The sequence below is a fragment of the Caretta caretta genome, chromosome 14 (assembly GCF_965140235.1).
Source record: "Caretta caretta isolate rCarCar2 chromosome 14, rCarCar1.hap1, whole genome shotgun sequence".
Lineage (NCBI taxonomy): Eukaryota > Metazoa > Chordata > Testudines > Cheloniidae > Caretta > Caretta caretta.
In genome coordinates this window covers 2611606-2630802 of record NC_134219.1, presented here as the reverse complement: position 1 = coordinate 2630802, position 19197 = coordinate 2611606, and the positions used below count along the sequence as shown (strand labels likewise).

Here is a 19197-nt window from a genome sequence, read left to right as displayed (position 1 = left end):
CCCAGCTCTTACTCACTGGGCTTCCTTCTGCAGTCAGACACGAAAACACGCCTGCATTCTCTCCCAGGGGTGGCAGCTCTGGTCAAATGGACCTAGCATGGGATGGGGGCAGGAGTTCCACTGGGTTCCCACAGGCTGCATTCCCTGCTCCCGCCACTGACGCAGAACAAGTCACCGCCTGTGTGGGTCAGGTTCCCCGTTAGTGAAGTAGGGATAATTACACCTGCTCGCCTTTGGAGAGTGCCAAACAAGCACCAAGGATTCTTTGCGCATCAACCCAATGAGCCCTTTTGGCACTGAACAATGAAAACACTAGATGCATCTGACCTGTGTGCTTCTCTACTGCAGCCGGTATGGACTGTTGTTCTTTCTATCTGGATGGACTTGATGTAGAACACACACATATTCTGACAGTAGCAGAGGGATTATGAAGACCTGAGTGCACCATGACCTACAGCTGTGTGATGAGGGCTCTCCTGTGGGGCCCACCAATACTGAAGGAGCTTGTTGAAAGGATCTGACATTCTCTCCTGCAGTTAAGGAGCGTGACTGACTCCTGGCCTCTGAGAATTTCTCTGAAACTTTGTTCATTAAGGTGAGGCAGCAGCCTCAATGTATGTAAAGTAACTGAATGTTTACAGAACAATAAATAACCTTTTCCAATTAAACACTTCTCGGAAGAAGCAGCAGTAGCAGCTAGTAATGTCACATCAAGAGCCACAAAGCGACATTTATCCTGGAGACGAGGAAAAATAATCAATTTAATTTTTTACTTTATTGATGTTGGCAGGATTAGAGGAAACTAAACGAGTCAGTGGCAGCTGCAAAAAGCAAAGAAGGATATTTAGAAAGTAGGAGAGCAAAGAACAGGAGGTGTGACGGCTAGTAGAAAGATCCATTTTACCTGATCTGGCCCTTTGTCAAACATTTTCCTCGTCCTGGGGAACTGGTGGGAGTGGGGGGTGTACTGGACCCCGAGATTGCCTACATTTGAAGGTCTTACAGATGGGAGGTCCCGGCTGACTGGTGGTTTTGTCACATCATTTGTCAGGCTGGAGATGCTTGTGCTGGTAGTTGGAGGAGACCCTCTAGTATTGGGAAAGAACACAGGGATGAACATGGCATTGAACACAGGATTCACCCTCACTTTCTGAACCAAGCTGATGAACATCCACTGAAATTCAGGCTTTTCCAGGGTGGAATACAACCAGACAATGGCTTCCACCTTTGAGAAATGACCAGTTTCCAACAAAGTGAGCAAGGTGGAAAATCCATGTACCGGGGGAAGACTAAGGCTAGACTATAAACCTGGGTGCTGGAGAAGGGCATGCCCTCAAAATCACTAACTGTGCCACCTCTGTATTTTTCCTTGCAATTTTTTTTAATTTTAAAAGATACAGGTTTGTTCTTCTGTTTTTTAGGCTTTAAACTTCACTGCCATCTCCCTCCAAAATAAAAACGAGTCTTGGCTGCTGTGCCAAACCTAAATTCTGGTCTAGAGATTTAAACAGCTATGTTCACTGGGAAACACTGAGGTCACCATGGTCACAATGATTCATATGAACACAGTTACGGCACCTTACCCAAGACATGTTAACAGTAATTTAGTTCACCAAGGAGTTCAGGGATCATGTCAGCTCATGACAATGCTGAAGAGTACAAGGTAGATAACCGGATGTTTTCCCTGTTCCATGGCCAGTAACAAATACATGGCTACAGAAGCTTTATATGTTTGTGTTTCCTTTCCACTGTGAGGTTTTCTGGCATGACATGTTTGCAAGCATGCGAAGTCCAAACGGCCAGTTGCTATTTTCCACTGGGAGAGAGGTTGGGGTTGGGAATAACCACAACAGAAGCTCATTTCGAAGGCCCAGCCTTGCCCATGTCATTCTTTAGACGCAGCCTCTGCTATTGATCAGGTAACTCTGGGTCCTCACCATGTCAAAGTGAAGAGCAGACAGATTAGTTCTATGGGGAAATGTAGGTCCCATCTACCTCAGATCAAACCAATGACGGATGAGAGCATGAGTATTTATCCTGCTTTCTCCACTTACCTGCAGTCAGTGTGCCAGGCTGCTCCTTGTCCTGATGAGGGTGCTAGAGGGAAATCCCCAGCTTTTACGGGGATCTCTCCTTTACCAATGTTTAGAGGAAGACCAGACAGAAAGCTACTGAGAGTTCTGCAAGTTTCCCATCTGTGTGTCAGTTAATTGGGGTGGCAGAATGGCTTGTGGTGGGGAACGAGTGCACAAATCCACTCAGCTGTAACCGGCAAGGTAACAACATTTAGGAGGCTACTTACCCCACCTGGTGGATGTGCATGCCCTTGTTGGTAGGGCTGGCTGGGGCAGACTGCGTGAGGGAGGAGCTGTCGAGGATGCGCTGGGGGCGGGCATTTACTGTTGCCTAGGAAAAATCAAAGTATTCCACAACTGAGAGGGTGCAAACATCAACTACAGTTATTCATTCTCTAATAAAATCTCATGTCCCAGGTTAAATGTGGTTAAACACTTAACAAAGTGGGGTTTTAAAACATGTATCAATGGCTCCTGAACAGTTTCCATCCAATCACTATTAGATTATTAAATCACTTGGTCGGTCAGGAAACATGTATCCGAAAAGGTCCTTCTGCTACTCACTGGGAAAGGCTTTTGAGTGACATGTAATCTCTTTCCATAATTAAATTACCATCTAAGAGCTGCACTAGCATTTGTAAAAAGCTGCCAATTGGCAAGTAGCAAGCTCGGGGGTTACCTTGCAAAAACGAGATTTTTCTCTCTCTCATTTCAGGAAAGAAGTGCTAGATTTCTTACCATACTCTCCTTCTAGCAAAAGTTCCAATCCAGATTTCACACTCTCTGTAAGAACTTTCACTATAAGTACAGCTGTTACCCAAAGATTCCTCCTTTATCTTCTTTCCCTTGCCCTCTTCCAGGTCCTGCATAATAACAACTGAACTTCTACACCTTGAGTGGTAAGGGGACCAAAAAAAAAGGCCACCATCGTTAAACAACAGAGTAAAAGAACTGGTTATAGGCAAAAATATTGGAAGTAAAATCTCACTGAAGAAAACAGAAAAGGGCATAAACTCTGGCACGTCAAGGGTAAAAGTATAATTAGACAGTCTGAGAAAGAATTTGAGGAGCAACCAGAAAAAGACTCAAAAATTAACAGAAAAAATATTTTAAAGTACATCAGAAGCAGGAAGGCTTCTAACCAATCAATCAGTGGGGTCACTGGACAATCAAGATGTTAAAGGTGCACTCAAGGAAGACAACGCCATGGCGGAGAAGCTAAATGAATTATTTGCATCCGTCTTCTTTGCAGAGGATGTGAGGGAGATTCCCACACCTGAGCCATTCATTTTAGGTGACAAATCTGAGGAACGGTCCCAGATTGAGGAGTCAATAGAGGTGGTTTTAGAACAAACTGATAAATTAAGCAATAAGAAGTCACCAGGACTTGATGGTATTCACCCAAGAAGTTCTGAAGGAACTCACATATGAAATTGCAGAACTATTAACTGTGGTATGTAACCTGTCATTTAAATCAGCTTCTGTACCAGATGATTTGAGGATAGTTAATATGATGCCAATTTTTTAAAAAGGCTCCAGAGGCGATACTGGCAATTTACAGGCCAGTAAGCGGACTTCAGAACCAGGCAAATTGGTTGAAACTACAGGAAAGAACAGAATTATCAGACTTAGAGATGAACATAATTTGTTGTGGAAAGTCAACACGGCGTTTGTGCAGGGAAATCATGCCACACCAATCTATCAGAATTCTTTGACAGGATCAACAAATATGTGGACAAGGGTGATCCAGTGTACTTGGACTTTCAGAAAACCTTTGACAAGGTCCGTCACAAAGGGCTCTTAAGCAAACTAAGCAGTCCTGGGATAAGAGGGAAGGTCCACTTATGAATCAGTAACTGGTTAAAAGACAGGAAACAAAGGATAGGAATAAACAGTCAATTTTCAGAATGGAGAAGGATAAATAGTGTTGTTCCCCAGGGATCTGTCCTGGGACCAATGCTGTTCAACAAATTTGTAAATGATCTCGTAAAAGGTGTAAACAGTGAGGGGCAAAGTTTGCAGAAGATACAAAATTACTCAAGTAAAGTCCAAAGCTGACTGCGAAGAGTTACAAAGGGAGTTCACTAAATTGGGTGACTGGGCAGCAAAAAAGGCAGATGAAATTCAATGTTGATACGTGCAAAGTAATGCACATTGGAAAACGTAATCCCAGCTACGCATACAAAACGATGAGGTCTAAATTAGCTGTTAAAACTCAAGGAAGAGATCTTGGGGTCATTGTTGTTAGCTCTCTGAAAATATCTGTTCAATGTGCAGCGGCAGTCAAAAAAGCAAACAGAACATTAGGAACCATTAGGAAAGAGATAGATAATAAGACCATAAAAATGCCACTTGATAAATCCCTGGCACCTTGAATACTGCATGCAGTTCTGGTCACCCATAAAGAAAAAGATAGATCAGAAATGGAAAAGGTACAGCGAAAGGCACCGAAAAAGATTACAGGTATGGAACAATGTCCATATAAGGAGCTATTAAAAAAAACTGACGTTCAGCTTGGAAAAGAGACGACTAAGGGGGGATACGATAGAGGTCTATAAACTCAAGAATGGTGTGGAGAAAGTGAATAAGGAAATGTTATTTACCCCTTCACATAACACAAGAACCAGGGGTCATCCTGGATAGGTTCATCAATGGCTATTAGCCTGGATGGACAGGGATGGTGTTCCTAGCCTCTATGCGCTAGAAGCTGGGAATGGGCAACGGGGGATGGATCACTTGATGATTCCTTGTTCTGTTCATTCCCTCTGGGGCACTTGGCATTGGCCACTGTTGGAAGGCAGGATATTGGGCTAGAAGGACCTTTGGTCTGACTGTTCTTATGTTCACCCAATGAAATTAATAGGCAGCAGACTAAAAACAAATATAAGGAAGTACTTCTTTACACAAAGCCCAGTCAACCTGTGAAACTTGTTGCCAGAGGATTTGGTGAAGACCAAAACTACAACTGGATTTAAAAAATTAGATAAGTTCATGGAGGACGGGTCCATCAATGGCTATTGGCCAAGATGGTCAAGGAGACAACCATGTGCTCTGAGTATCCCTAAGCCTCTGACTGCCACAGGCTGGGACTGGACGACAAGGGGGGAATCACTTGATGATTTCCCTGTTCTGTTCAATGCCTTTGAAGCATGTGGCATTGGCCACTGTCAGAAGACAGGATACTGAGCTAGATGAACCATTGGTCTGACCCAGTATGGTTATTCTCATGTACAAAATTTCACCAGAGGATCTCAAAGCACTTTACAAACATGTAGCCTTACAACACTGCTGTTAGGAAGGTAAGGGATATATACGGGGCACTTCATCCACCACTGAAATGCAGCCACCCCTGGAGCAAAAGGGGTCACTGTTTAACTGTTCAAAAAACAGTTTAGAACGGGACAGTACAACTGAAAATGCCAGAGAAATGATTTTCCACCCACCTAAGGAAGGCTGGCTGCAGCTGCAAGTGCCAACCAGAGGAGGGACAGTGAGGAAATCAATTAACAGCTGTCTCACCTCCCTGCAGCCTGAACATGCTGCCAGCCCAGGGCAACCACACATCCTTCTAAAAAAAGGAAACATCTTCAGTTTGCTTAAAACCCCAAAACTCAGACCCCTCCTGCTCCTCCTTTTTAAAATACCTGGCTCTTGCACGCTGGAAGAGCTTTTCAGGGACAGAAGCGCCACTGCGCCATCAAAAACCTGCTGGAACTAAGTGCAGCCAGTTCATGCTATCCCCAAAAAGGCACATGGGCAAACTGACTTTTATCGCTGCTTGAAACACCCAGAGATTCTGCATTGTACAGCGGGGAAAAAGAATCAGGTCCTGGGTAACAGAACCTCCCAACGGCAGGGGTTTTTATCCAGTTGGAAGTATGCTACCCATGAGGTGGTCAGGGCAGTCATAGAAATACAAGGCAGGTGAACAGAAAGAGCAGTTCTCAGAGTAGCAGCCGTGTTAGTCTGTATCTGCAAAAAGAAAAGGAGTATCTTAGAGACTAACAAATTTATTTGAGCATAAACTTTCATGAGCTACAGCTCACTACATTGGGTGCATGCAGTGGAAAATACAGTGGGGAAATTTTATATACACAGAGAACATGAAACAATGGGTGTTACCATACACACTGTAACAAGAGTGATCAGGTAAGGTGAGCTATTACCAGCAGGAGAGAGGGGGGGATAAAAAATCCCAAAAAACCTTTTGTAATGTTTATCACTACAATAGGGTTTCTTCCCTCTCCCCTCCTGCTGGTAATAGCTCATCTTACCTGATCACTCTAGTTACAGTGTGTATGGTAACACCCATTGTTTCATGTTGTCTGTGTATATAAATCTCCCCACTGTATTTTCCACTGCATGCATCCGATGGAGTGAACTGTAGCTCACGAAAGCTCATGCTCAAATAAATTTGTTAGTCTCTAAGGTGCCACAAGTCTTCCTTTTCTTTTTGCAGAAAGAGCTGTGTGCACGGCTTGCTGGGATCCACGCAGTCAGTAAGCATAAAAGGCAGATCTAGCGCCCAGTGGGAGCAGCAATATCTGCCTGTGCACTTTACACACACAATTCACGGTGGACCCAAATTAAGGCACTCATGCTTGAGAGCACATATTGCCTCTGTCCTGCCACTTTTCTTTGAGGGAGCCAGAGGATCTTTTGAGGCACTCTCAGCTTTCTTCTTTCCTCCCATCCTCTGAGATGACCTAGCAGAAAATTCACAATGTCAATTGCTTTTAGGAGAATCAATCCCTCTTGAATGTCACAGATCCGGCTCCATAGGTGCAAGAGTGGTCACGATTCTGTTACAATACAGTACATCCACATGCTGTCCAACCAGAAGAGCAGCTGCTGCCAGTAAAGCAGACACTATGTGCTCTTAGTAACAAGGTCTGGCACCTGAGCTAGCTCACCGATATGGTCTGAAACAGCTGTGCTCCCATGCTACTCACCTTCTCCATTAGACAAAGATGCTCGAACATCACTGCCCACTCTGTAGTGCAAATAAAACCTTCTAGCACATAAGCCCATTTCTGGGACAGTGAGAAGGCCACATGATGAGAGTGGAGGGAGGGTAGAAGATAACTAGTTAACTAACTATATATAGTCCATAATTAACTAATTTAGTCACAAAAGGTCCATAGTTTGAAGAATTTTGCAGGCAGGTCTCCCTCATCACAATTGGCTCAGGCCAGCTTGGCTCTCGCGAAAGGCTGAAGTCAGACCAAGCTAGACAGAGCAGGGATATGAAGTGAAATGAGTTACACAAAGGACCCTCCTTTTTCTTAAGGGGGAACAGAAATCCCTTTTTGCTAAAGCAGTAAGCAAGTCCTGCAATTTCAGGGCTGTGGTTTAGCGATACAAAGAGACATCTTGAAATAATCCACTCGAGGCAGCTGTTCTCCTACTCCCTCTTTTGGAGGTTTGTTCTTGTAGTATTCACATCACATCCTTTTTTGGGAGGGGGGAGATAGTAATTTTGAATAACACCACCAGGTAAAGAGAGCAAGCAGGCAGAGGTGCTTGTTTATGCACAGAAGTGCCTGACAAGGAGGGCATGTTACACCAGAGTAACTATCAAGGTGCGTGAGCCTCAGGCCTTCCACTGAAAATAGCTGGATGAAGCAACCTGGGAAGGAGCTTCATTAATTAATCATGATCAGAGTCTTCAAAGGCCAATATCACTCCTTGGGCTCTCATTCTTTCAGTTCAACAGAGACACCAGAAAACAAGTTTGGGGTTTTCTGAGTTGGAGTTTGGAAGGAAAGTTCTTTAATTCCATTTTGTTTTTTAAATTCAATTGCTAGGCTAAAACCAACCCAACATCAGTACCAGCAATGACTAATCAGCCCCAGAGACAACATTGTATTTCAATGCTTCTAAAAAATCAAATTTAACAAAATTATTTTGATTTAAAATACTGTCGCTGCAGTCTCCTAGTCTGAGACTTAGTCTACACTGGTCTACACTATGGGGTTAGGTCGAATTTAGCTGCGTTAGGTCGATTTAAAAATGACTGTGTCCACACCACCAACCCCATTCCGTCGACCTAAAGGGCTCTTAAAATCGACTTCTGTACTCCTCCCCGACGAGGAGAGTAGTGCTAAAATCGATCTTGCTGGGTCGAATTTGGGGTAGTGCGGACGCAAATCGATGGGATTAGCCTCCAAGAGCTATCCCAGAGTGCTCCATTGTGACCGCTCTGGACAGCACTTTGAGCTCCGATGCACTAGCCAGGTACACAGGAAAAGCCCCGGGAACTTTTGAATTTCATTTCCTGTTTGGTCAGCGTGGCGAACTCAGCAGCACAGCTGACCGTGCAGTCCCCCTGGAATCGTAGAGCGTAGAATGTTTCTACGCTCCCCCAATCATCTCCGTCCCTGAGGTTACCGCAGATTAGAAGGCAAAAAACAAAAAAAAAAAAACAAAAAAAACCCTCTGCACTCGTGATGACATGTTTTCCGAGTTCATGCAGTCCTCCCACACTGATAGGGCACAGCCTAATGCATGGAGGCATTCAGTAGCAGAGGCCAGGAAAGAAGTAAGTGAGCGCGAAGAGCGGAGGCAGGATGCAATGCTGAGGCTAATGGAGGAGCAAACGGACAGGATGAAGCATCTGCTGGGGGAGCAAATGGACATGATGGAGCGTCTGTTGGAGCTGCAGGAAAGCCAACAAGAGCACAGATCCCCACTGCATCCACTGTATAACGGCCTCCCTCCCCCCCATGTTCCATATCCGCCTCACCCAGATGCCCAAGAACACGGGGGGTGGGGGTGGGGGGAGGCTCCGGGCACCCAGCCACTCCACTCCAGACGATGACCCAAGCAACAGAAGCCTGTCATTCAAACAGTTTCATCTTTAGTGTGGCTACAATAAGCAATGTGGTCTTGTCCTTCCCTCCTCCCCCACCCCACCTGGGCTTCCTTGTCCATTATCTCATTTTATTTTTAATTAATAAAGAAAGAATGAATGGCTTCAAAACAATAGTTACTTTATTTTGAAGGTGGGAGGGTGGTTGGCTTACATGGAATTAAACTCAACAAAGGGGGCGGGTTTGCATCAAGGAGAAACACACACAACTGTCACACCAAAGCCTGGCCAGTCACGAAGCTGGTTTTCAAAGCCTCTCTGATGTGCAGCACGCCTTGCTGTGCTCTTCTAATTGCTCTGGTGTCTGGCTGCTCAAAATCGGATGCCAGGCGATTTGCCTCAACCTCCCACCCAGCCATAAACGTCTCCCCCTTACTCTCACAGATATTATGGAGCACACAGCAAGCAGCAATAACAATGGGAATGTTGGCTGCGGTGAAGTCTGACCTAGTCAGCAAACAGTGCCAGGGAGCTTTTAAACTTCCAAAGGCACATTCTACCACCATTCTGCACTTGCTCAGCCTATAGTTGAACTGCTCCTTACTACTGTCCAGGCTTCATGAGCCACGGGAGCAAGGGGCAGGCTGGGGTAGGTGTGACTGTGCGGTGTTGCCGGCTGGGAGAGCAGCTTGAGGCAGAAGCCTCCAGCTCGCATGATATTCCAGGCAGGACTGAATCTCCATGAGACAAAACTTAAAGAAGAGAATGACCTGGAGTCTCTGGCTCCCATTCGGTGCTCAAAGAGGAGGATAGCCATATCCGTCCAGGCGCCCCTGATCGACCTCACCGAGGTCTGCCAGGAGCCCCCTGGAGACGTACAATGGCTATCAGTCCTACAGCACCGTCTGCCGCGAAGGCAAAGAGCTGCTGCTGTGTAGCAATGCAGTACCGCGTCTGCCAGCAACACCCAGGAGACGTACGGTGAGGGTGAGCTGAGTGGGCTCCATGCTTACCGTGGTAGGGCGTCTGCACAGGTAACTGTAAGTGTGTGGGACTCACCCCTGCGGCGCCTCCTGCTGGTGTCCTGGAAATTAGCTCTACTTCCAGCCGTGGAGCACCCTCTGCAGGCCGGTGTCCCGCCTACACCGGGCCCCCGTGTCCCTCCCAGACCTGGTGCCCCTTGTACGCCGGGGTGCTGCCCCCTGGCAGTAACCCCTCACTTGCAGGATCTCCCCTCCCTGGGGAACCCCCACCCCCTACCTCGCCTCAGTCGTAGGCTCCTGCCAGTCACCAGCTAGCCCCCGCGCGCTGGGGCAGACTGCAGTATAAGCCACTCATCCCAGGAAAGGTTGGGTTTGGACCTGCTGCCTTGGGCTGTCCCCTGCCACCCCAGTACCTGTTGGGCCTAATGCTAGGCCGCAGCCTGGGGCTTTCCTGGCTGGAGCTCCCCCAGCTCCTCAGGCCCTTCCCCAGCCCTGCTCCAATCTAGGTACTCTGCTTACTCTGCTTAGGTCCCTGCAGCCAGGTCCCTCCCTCTCAGTGCTAGTCTCCTGAGCGTCAGTCCAGCAGCCCCTTTGTAGGGCCAGCTGAGTCTGTTTGGGGCGTGGCCACAGCTGAGGCTGCCTCCCAATCAGCCCAGCCTAAGGCTCCCAGCCCCAGCCCTCTCCCAGGGCTGGCTTTTAACCCCTTTGGGCCAGGAGCGGGTGACCATCCCGCTACAGTAACCCAGGAAAAAAGGTGCAAAACGATTGTGTGCCGTTGCTTTCATGGAGGGAGGGAGGGGGGCCTGATGACATGTACCCAAAACCACCCATGACAATGTTTTTGCCCCATCAGGCATTGGGATCTTAACCCAGAATTCCAGTGGGCACCGGAGACTGTGGGATAGGCTACCCACAGTGCACCACTCTGTAAATGGATGCTAGCCACGGTAGTGAGGATGCACTCTGCCAACTTTATGTGCTTAGTGTGGACGTATGCAATCGACTGTATAAAATCAGTTTCTAAAAATCGACTGCTATAAAATCGACCTAATTTTGTAGTGTAGACACACCCTTAGAGTGTGTCTTTAACATGACTATGACTCCCACGTTCACCCAATGGACTATTGCCTCCCTACGTCTCCATGTACAGTATTCTGTTCTTTGCAGGTTCATATTCCATGCCCATCACAGTGTTCTGTAAGTGCCTTCCATCAGTGAAATGAGTGTCTAGCATCTGTACCATACAGTACGGCTCAAGAGGCACAATGAACCTATGGCAATCCAGGCTTCTAAAGGAGCCCGTTTTTGCTCATCCAAAGCTCTGATCAGCACATAAAGGATTCTGATAAACAAGCCTAAACTCCCAGGGCTGCGGTGGCTCCATGGAAGAGAAGAGAGAAAATCTGTACCTGTGTTGGTGGTGGGGGTCAAGATTCTGAGCTGAATGTCAAGACATTTTCAAGGGCACAGTGAGTTCACCGGGTATTATCTGTTTCAGAGTAGCAGCCGGGTTAGTCTGTATCGCAAAAAGAAAAGGAGGACTTGTGGCACCGTAGAGACTAACAAATTTATTTGAGCAAATTTGTTAGTCTCTAAGGTGCCACAAGTCCTCCTTTGCTTTTTGCGGGTATTATCCAACTCACCTCTAGCCACCGCTGGGTGTTTAAGAAAATATATTATAAAAACCTAAAAGGTGCAAACTCAAGATTAAACTAAAAAGGAAATTCAAGGGCAGGAACTCCATTTAAATAACTTCAGGGCCTCCAGGATCTGCCTCAGCTCACAAGAGTGGGAACCTGTGAAGTGAAGGCTGTAAATCCTGGCAGTAGCCCTCATGGTGGAACTTATGGGCATAATGAAATGAGTTAGGGCCAGATCTGACCAGGGATTTGCAGCCTTAGCTCTCCATTTAGATGGGTTTTTAATAAGACCGTATAAGCTAAGTTCCTTTTCAGGAACCAGAGAAACCATTTTGCATAGAGACAAGTGGGAGTGGAAGGAGACCCACGGTATCATGAGGCACTAAGAACCAAACTCCCTCTACCCACATGGCCGCCTGAAGCGCTGCCATCTGTGCCTGGCCAAATTACATACATTGGCGCTTCCTCAACCTTATGGCTAAGGGAGGGGAGAGGGAAACTTGGCAAAAGGTCAAGTATCTGCAACTGAAAAATCTTTGCAAAGACAAATGCTTTAATTATTTAAAACCATCTGAAACATCACTGTCTCTGAGACAGCACAAGGGCCACAGAGCAGTTGCCTGGGAAGTGGAGCATGAGATGTAAGAGGTCTATGTATGCAAGCTGCCGAAATCCTCAGTGGACAGCCATTCCATTTCACAAATCTGTGAATCCCCACCCTCCTTCGCTCTCCCTCCTGAACAGCAGTTCTCCACTTCTCAATCAGCTGTGCACACACTGATGCCCAGTGAAACTTGGGCTGCTCTCATGATCATGAGAGGGTTTTTCCCACTGTCTTTGGCCCTTATTGCAGCTTCCTACCCTCGGAAGATGCCTGGGATTTGGGGTCCTAGGTATACTGCCAGACACAAGATAGGGGACCCGTCAGCAAACCAGCATAGCAACCCCCCAAAATACAGAATTGATTGTGGCTTCCAGTGAAACAGAAACTTTGTCAAGTGTCACAGGGCTTAGGTCCGAGCCTTAAAAAATTACCATGAAAATTTACCATTCCTGGCACAACATTCATTACCCACCCTGACACCATGATGTTCGAAATTCGATGGCTCCTGCTGGCTAAGCAGCATTGTACTGCGCTAGTGAAGACATTTAGAGGACACAACCACCTCTCTGGTAGTGCTCATGGAGCTCTTTTTATAGCAAGGGAGTAAGCCCCAGAAAAAATAGGGAAGACAGGAAACGGAGAACCTAGATCTTCTGTATGCCCACACCAATCCTATAATTTTAGCAGAACTAGAGTTTCATTTTGCAAAGAGTCTAATAATTACCATGATATGGTCCAGAAAGGGGAGTCTGAAAGTTTTAATTTCTCCCCCTCTGAATTTGAGATTTGCCAATCTGATGCACAGATTTAGTCTGGTGCCTAAGTCACGAATGGGAGAGCTCAGTTCACCACCTAATGGGTGAAGTTATTCAATATCCAAAAAACCACAGCGCACAGACTTGAAGTCTGCAGGCTGACCCATGTGGGTATTCAAAACAAGTAAACAAAGGGTTTAAATGAAGAACTATCCTCTTAAGGGAAAAATGGACTTCAAGCAGGAGGCCTCCAACATTGAAATAGCGGATGCTGCTGCTGACATCTCTTACAGCCATGCTAGCTCAGGAGCTGAAGTCAAAGTGATGGGGCTAGTCATCAGAAATCAGTAAGAGACAGCATCTTGCTTTTGAATGGCTCATGGTCTTAATGCTGGAGCAACCGTGAAGGTGGAATCCCGCTGTGTGGGGAGGAGTGTGTCTAAATGGTGTTCCAGCACAATCCAGTCGGGGCTGTTGGTGATTAGAAGCACTGAAGTGGCCAGGTGCTTGGTTTCTGGTGGGAGGTGAGGGTTCTTATTATAGCTCCTTATGCTGCCAATTCGGGAGTACCACTGTCAACAGTCTCCAGGGATTTCTCATCATCCTCGCAGGATGAAATGTGATGAACATGGTGATTGAGGCCTGTATTGAAGAGGTGAGGAGTGGGAAGGGTGTCTGCATGCAGACTCACATGTACTAGTTCACCTAGGTTGGAGAGCCATTGTGGCTTCAGTCTGCAGGCCAGTCCCACTTGCATAATCTACCTCAGTTTGCAAAGGGATAATTTACTGAAGTACCTGTACGGCATCACCCAGAGATTGATCTACTCGCTAGGCAAGTGAGCAAAACTCAGTTTTTAAGGCCCACAGGTAATAATGGCATCTCTGAAATAATTCCAGCCTCTCCCCCCAATAGTCTTTTTTTATTTGGCCAGGAGCTCATCTGAGTGTTTTAGTTTTAGAATGTTAAAGTTTCTTTTCTACTAGTACTGTCCTGGCTCAGACTGAGCTACAGTCACTTCCCATAGCCTTCCAACCAGGCATACGCAGATTCAGTCTACCCACACTTTGCCTGAGTATGGAAAAAACCTCAAAACATAAGAGCTTAGAGATACATGAAGACTGGCAGTCATACCTTGTAGGCAATGCTGTTGAGCACTTTCATGGCCACATCTGAGACATCAGGATAGGGGTCAGCAGCCAGATGTAGAAGGACTCTCCAAATTTGGGTGTAAACACTATTGAAAGAAACTCCTAGGACAGAAAAACACGGAGAGCACACAAAAATCAAAAATCAGCACTCACCCCCAAGCCTCTGATGTGGACTAATTTCCTCATGAGACAAGAGCTGCTCTTGAACTTTACAATGGCAGTTAGAGAAGATCAAGGTAAGCACTCAAACCCAGTCCAAGAAATAGAAGAAAATTCCCACTGTGGGATCCCTTTGGGAAGTCTGCAAGGGTTATGGACAGAAAGAATATCTGCCCGGAATTAGCATCCAAAATACTTATTTTCTAGTCCCTTGGACCAAGCCAAGCCACTTGACCATCTTAAGTCTACTCAATGGGTAGGAAGACTGGAGTCTCTCTGAACAGATACATTTATTAAAATCCTTTTGCCCTATTAAAGGTTAGCTACCCAGCTGGTACGTTCAGGACTTTATACATTCCACCGGTGTATTTAACATGTAAATGCTAATAATGGGGTATCAGGGCTCTTCATTAACTTCCTCACTGTCAGGGTGGTTAAGCACTGGAATAAATTGCCTAGGGAGGTTGTGGAATCTCCATCATTGGAGATTTTTAAGAGCAGGTTAGACAAACACCTGTCAGGGATGGTCTAGATAATACTTAGTCCTGCCATGAGTGCAGGGGACTGGACTAGATGACCTCTCGAGGTCCCTTCCAGTCCTATGATTCATTTTACAGGGTGGAAGGTTGAGAGTCAATCCTTCAAACTGCAACTAAGTCAATTTGTTAATTACCAGCTTGATCACTGAATTTCTGCTGTTTAGTACATGCACTGGGAGGGAGTGATAAATGCACCTTACACATCATATAAATAAGAGTTTGTATGATTGAGAAGGCTCCTGTGAACATTCTATTTGACTAGTTTTAGGCACATTAGCAATTTCTTTTACACCTCCTACATCATTTGCCATGTACTAGGGTTATAACACCAATCTTGGGAGCAGAGCCATTTAAGTATAAGGTAGTGACAAAAGAGAACTAAAATAGGATTTTCAAGTGAGTCACAGTGAATTGTAAATGGTGTGGAAAGCTGCCTAATATCCCCATGTGCTTCCCAAGGCATCTAAATATAAAGCTTTACATTAGGAAGATGCAGTCCCTTGGTTGACAAGCAAGCACTCACCTTGGATAGCTTCTATACCCGACGCTCAGGCCAAGAGAAAATAGATGCTGACGGTTCAGTTTTGAACTCTGGCCCACAATGAAAGCCGAATGCAGTTACAAGCTTGAGCAGCGCACAGACCGCACTCTTTTCCATATGCTTGTCTAGGTTACACAAGGGAATCTCCCTTTTGCCAGAAAAATTCACCATGATGTGACAGGGCATTCTGCAAACTGCAAGGCAGCAAGTAACTTCCATGGCCTCACACAACCTCCAAATTAAAGTGCCTCTCATCCCACCAGAGCCCAAGGGATTTACAAGAGTAACGTCTGTTAACACTAACAAGAGCTGTGTATGCAGATCTTTTGGCACTACACAGTTGATGACACCTTTTGAACAGTAACATGCTGGCCAGTGGGACCGTAGGCTGTCAGTATATCAAACTGTCACAAGCTTTCATCACTCTTCCAATACGTAGGGTTCACACAGGATCGTCACTGATCCTAGAAACAATTTGGGGCTACACAAAGATGAAACAATGTCAAATTTGCCCTTCATGATGTAATGGCAGGTGAAGATGAACCAGACTCCAAAAAGATTCATGCTCCATTTTGTCTCTATGTTTGCAGAGACCATAACCAGAAGTGTTCAAAACCAGGCAACACTGATACACTGGGTGCAAGTTTGGGGGAATAAGGGTTAGGTGGCTCTGCTTGGTGACGGGGAAGAGTGTAGCATGTCTTCCACTTCTGCACATCTAGGTTCAAATTCTGGCTTTGACCACAAGGCAAAAATTTATCCCCATCCTTAGAAGTTGTTTATTCATATTTAAAATAAAGAAAAATCATCAGAAAAAAAAGCAAGTCTCTGCTCCGGAGAAGACCAGGACTGCAATCCCGAAGATAATCAGAAGAAGATGGCACAGTTCCTGTGTTTGCCAGGCTAGAGGCAACTGTTGTTAGTCTGAGTTTTCACAAGCACCAAATTCACCTTGAAAACAACTCAAACAAGACAGACAAAGTGATAAAAGCCTGGGGAAAAAAGTGTACCATTCACGGACGCAGCCAGCCACGTAACACTGCTGCAAAGGCTCCCTGAAGCCTGCTCAGCTTTCTGCCTCCAATGCATTTGGGTCTGTGCTGGAAGTTACATAAGGGCTTCTGGGAATCTAAAGGGTTTGGTTTCTTTTAAAGAAAGAGCAAGCGGGTGGGGGGAAGAAGGTGGGAGCAGGAGGGATCTAGTTTTCAGTATTTCCAGCCCCTCTGATAACGCCCTCACTCATGACGCAGGCAGGAAGAAAAACCCCCAAGATACTTTTTATACATCTAAGCTTTGGGTGGGGATGGGGACGGGGGACTTCACCAATGCAATTCCTCATTCGCTCAACAGCTTCTGAAAAGAACAGAGGGAATTTCTATAAAGGCTTTTTATACTCATTAGAGCTAGTGCTTGAAGGTGTGTTCCCAGCCCTCACTACAGTATTATTTTTTCCCTAACAAAAGTTGCTCATTGAATGGGTTCAGCTGAATGACGCATCTGACAGCTCCTTGTTAAACTTGAACCACCTGAGTCAGAGTGATAATGAAAGGAGATACGGACAGCAGGAGGGAACAGTGGTTTCATTTCATATAATGGACTACAATAAAAAAATCCATGAGACACAGACAAAGCACTAGGCAAGTGGGGAGAGTTAATTTAAAACGACAGCTCTGTAATTAGTTGGACTGATTCAACACTGGTTAAATAGACCTTGCAGTACCAGATTTACAAAATGATTCCTTTCAGCTATGAACGTCAAAAATAAATTGCCTTTCTTCACTGATTGTTTTGGTTTTGTACGGGCGTGCATAAGTCTTCATTCAATTTAACAGCAAACATCAGGGCAGCACAATTGGTTTAGATCTTCAGCCTTGCAACCTGAGTCCAGCAAGGGCACAGCTGTGCAGCACACACAAGTTAAAACACCAGTGTCTTTATTTAATCTCTTTCCTTGGTTGGGCTTTATCAGGTTTTTTGCCTCTTAAATACTGCAGTGATTCTAAACCTGGAGCTCCAAAATGAGATGCAGTCCACACCCCACAAATTGACCAAAACCTCAGCATCTGTGCATCTTCGATTGGAGACAACAGCTCTTACTAGTTTTTGCATGTTCTTCCTGACGTGAAAAACAAGTTTTGGACTGACACACACAGCTGAACTATTTCAAACCTAATAGTGAGAGGTATATGGGGATCCTGATATCCAATTCTCATCACTATTAATCCCACCTCTGCATTGTAATTTATCCCCCACCTCCCTCTTCTCTTCCCATGAGTAAAACATAAGATCCTGTGAGTCCTAGATTTGGATAGAGAAAAGATCTAAAATTCTGATGGCTCTGTGAACTCTACTTCAGGAAGTGTGAGTGGCAGCCCAACTCCTTAGGGGCAAAATACTGCATGACAGCAGCTGGAGAATTAACATTTCTTGCTGAAATTACACAGTTTATAGGTGGAACCCTTGGTCTATTCATAGGTAAGGCTATGAGTCTGGATTCCGTGACTTTCCGGGACCTCCATGACTTCTTCTGGGGCAGGGCTGGTGCAGCTGCCAGCCCAGGGGCTGCTGGAACAGCAGCTGCTGGAATGGCTGACCGGCAGCCAGCCCCAGAGCCACCGAACAGCTGACCGGCGGCCAAGCCTAGGGCCCACCAGAGCAGCGGTCTCTGGCCACCGGAGCAGCGGCCGGGGTTGGGTCAGTCCCCCAAGGGCTGGAGTACCAGTGGCTGGCCCCTACTGCAGGAGCAGCAGGGGGCTGGCGCAGCTGCAAGCCCCAGCAGCACTTTGTTTGTCCCGCCGCCCCCAGGGTATTTTTAGTAAAAGTCAGGGACAGGTCGTGAGCGTCCGGGAATGTTTGTTTATTGCCTGTGACCTGTCCCTGACTTTTACTAAAAATACCCATGGCCGAATCTTACCCTTATACCTGGGGTATCCTGAGGAGACCTCCCCACTCCAGCCACTCTGAGCCCTCTGACTGCTGGGCTCTTACTCTCTCAGGGAGTGCAGAGCAGTAGTAGTTCCCAAGGCTAAAACTGCTCTAAGATGAAGCTGGTGATGGAATCTATTATAAGCGCCTTCCGAAAATACATGGCAATGCAGAGAAACGCTCAATGGGCTAGTCCCGGTGATGTAGGGGAAGAGTGGCTCAGGACGGCTGCCAAGCCCAGGGTTTCCCCACTGCTCTAGGCTGTGCAGTCTGCACCACAGGGAAAGCGAATGTAAAGCCCCCCCCAAGAGCGACCCACACAGCAGAGCATGGGCTGTCCAATGCTTCGCTAATCCCAGAGGAGACTTGAGGAAAAAGGTTCGTGCCCTTAAGGAGAGACCTTGGGGTCGAGGTCGTTATGAGCACAGTGTACAAAGGGACCTTCAGAGTCCAGCACCACTAACCCACTCCCCGTCTCCCTTACATGTTCCATCACCTGTATGGTTGTGGCCAAGACAACTCAGTTTCAACAATGAGGGGGGGGAAGTGGGGGAAAATATGCTGCTCTACTCCCATACTCCACGACCCCACTAGCTCCTCACTTACACCTGCGCCCTGGCACTCCCAGCACTGCCCTTGCCCATCCCACCGGGCTTTTCCACCTTCTTTACGTAGAGCATGGCTTGTTATGGAACACCCTACAGCATATTTAGTGCATAAAGAAGTGCAATATTGCTTAAGTCTATGAGTGGAATTTAGTTTTCACATAATACAGTCAGTATCTTAGTTTACTATTTTATACTTACTAACAATATGGTCATTGCTGTCAGCTAATTACTCATCAGTGTAAATGTGCACTTACAAGGTTTTAAATGAATTGTCTAATTGCAAATTTAAGTCCATTGTCAGCGCTCCCACTCCCAAGATCTGCCCAACTCTGTTCCCTCACTCTCCCATTTGCCTATGGTCTGCCTCCCCGCTTCTCCCTCCCAGTCTGATCACAATCACCTCTGA

At 46.3% G+C, this 19197-nt stretch overlaps 1 protein-coding gene across 3 annotated transcripts in view; it reads right to left on the bottom strand.

Annotated features, from left to right (window-relative positions):
- Positions 1-19197, bottom strand: part of RPTOR (regulatory associated protein of MTOR complex 1) — a 314905-nt gene that overhangs the window by 52809 nt on the left and 242899 nt on the right. For all 3 annotated transcript variants that reach the window (XM_048818846.2, XM_048818851.2, XM_048818847.2), the window contains 3 exons: positions 14003-14121; positions 2303-2406; positions 905-1088 (listed from right to left, as the gene is read on the bottom strand). In XM_048818846.2, coding sequence (XP_048674803.1) covers positions 905-1088; positions 2303-2406; positions 14003-14121 — 407 coding nt within the window. The remainder of the gene's footprint in view (positions 1-904; positions 1089-2302; positions 2407-14002; positions 14122-19197) is intronic.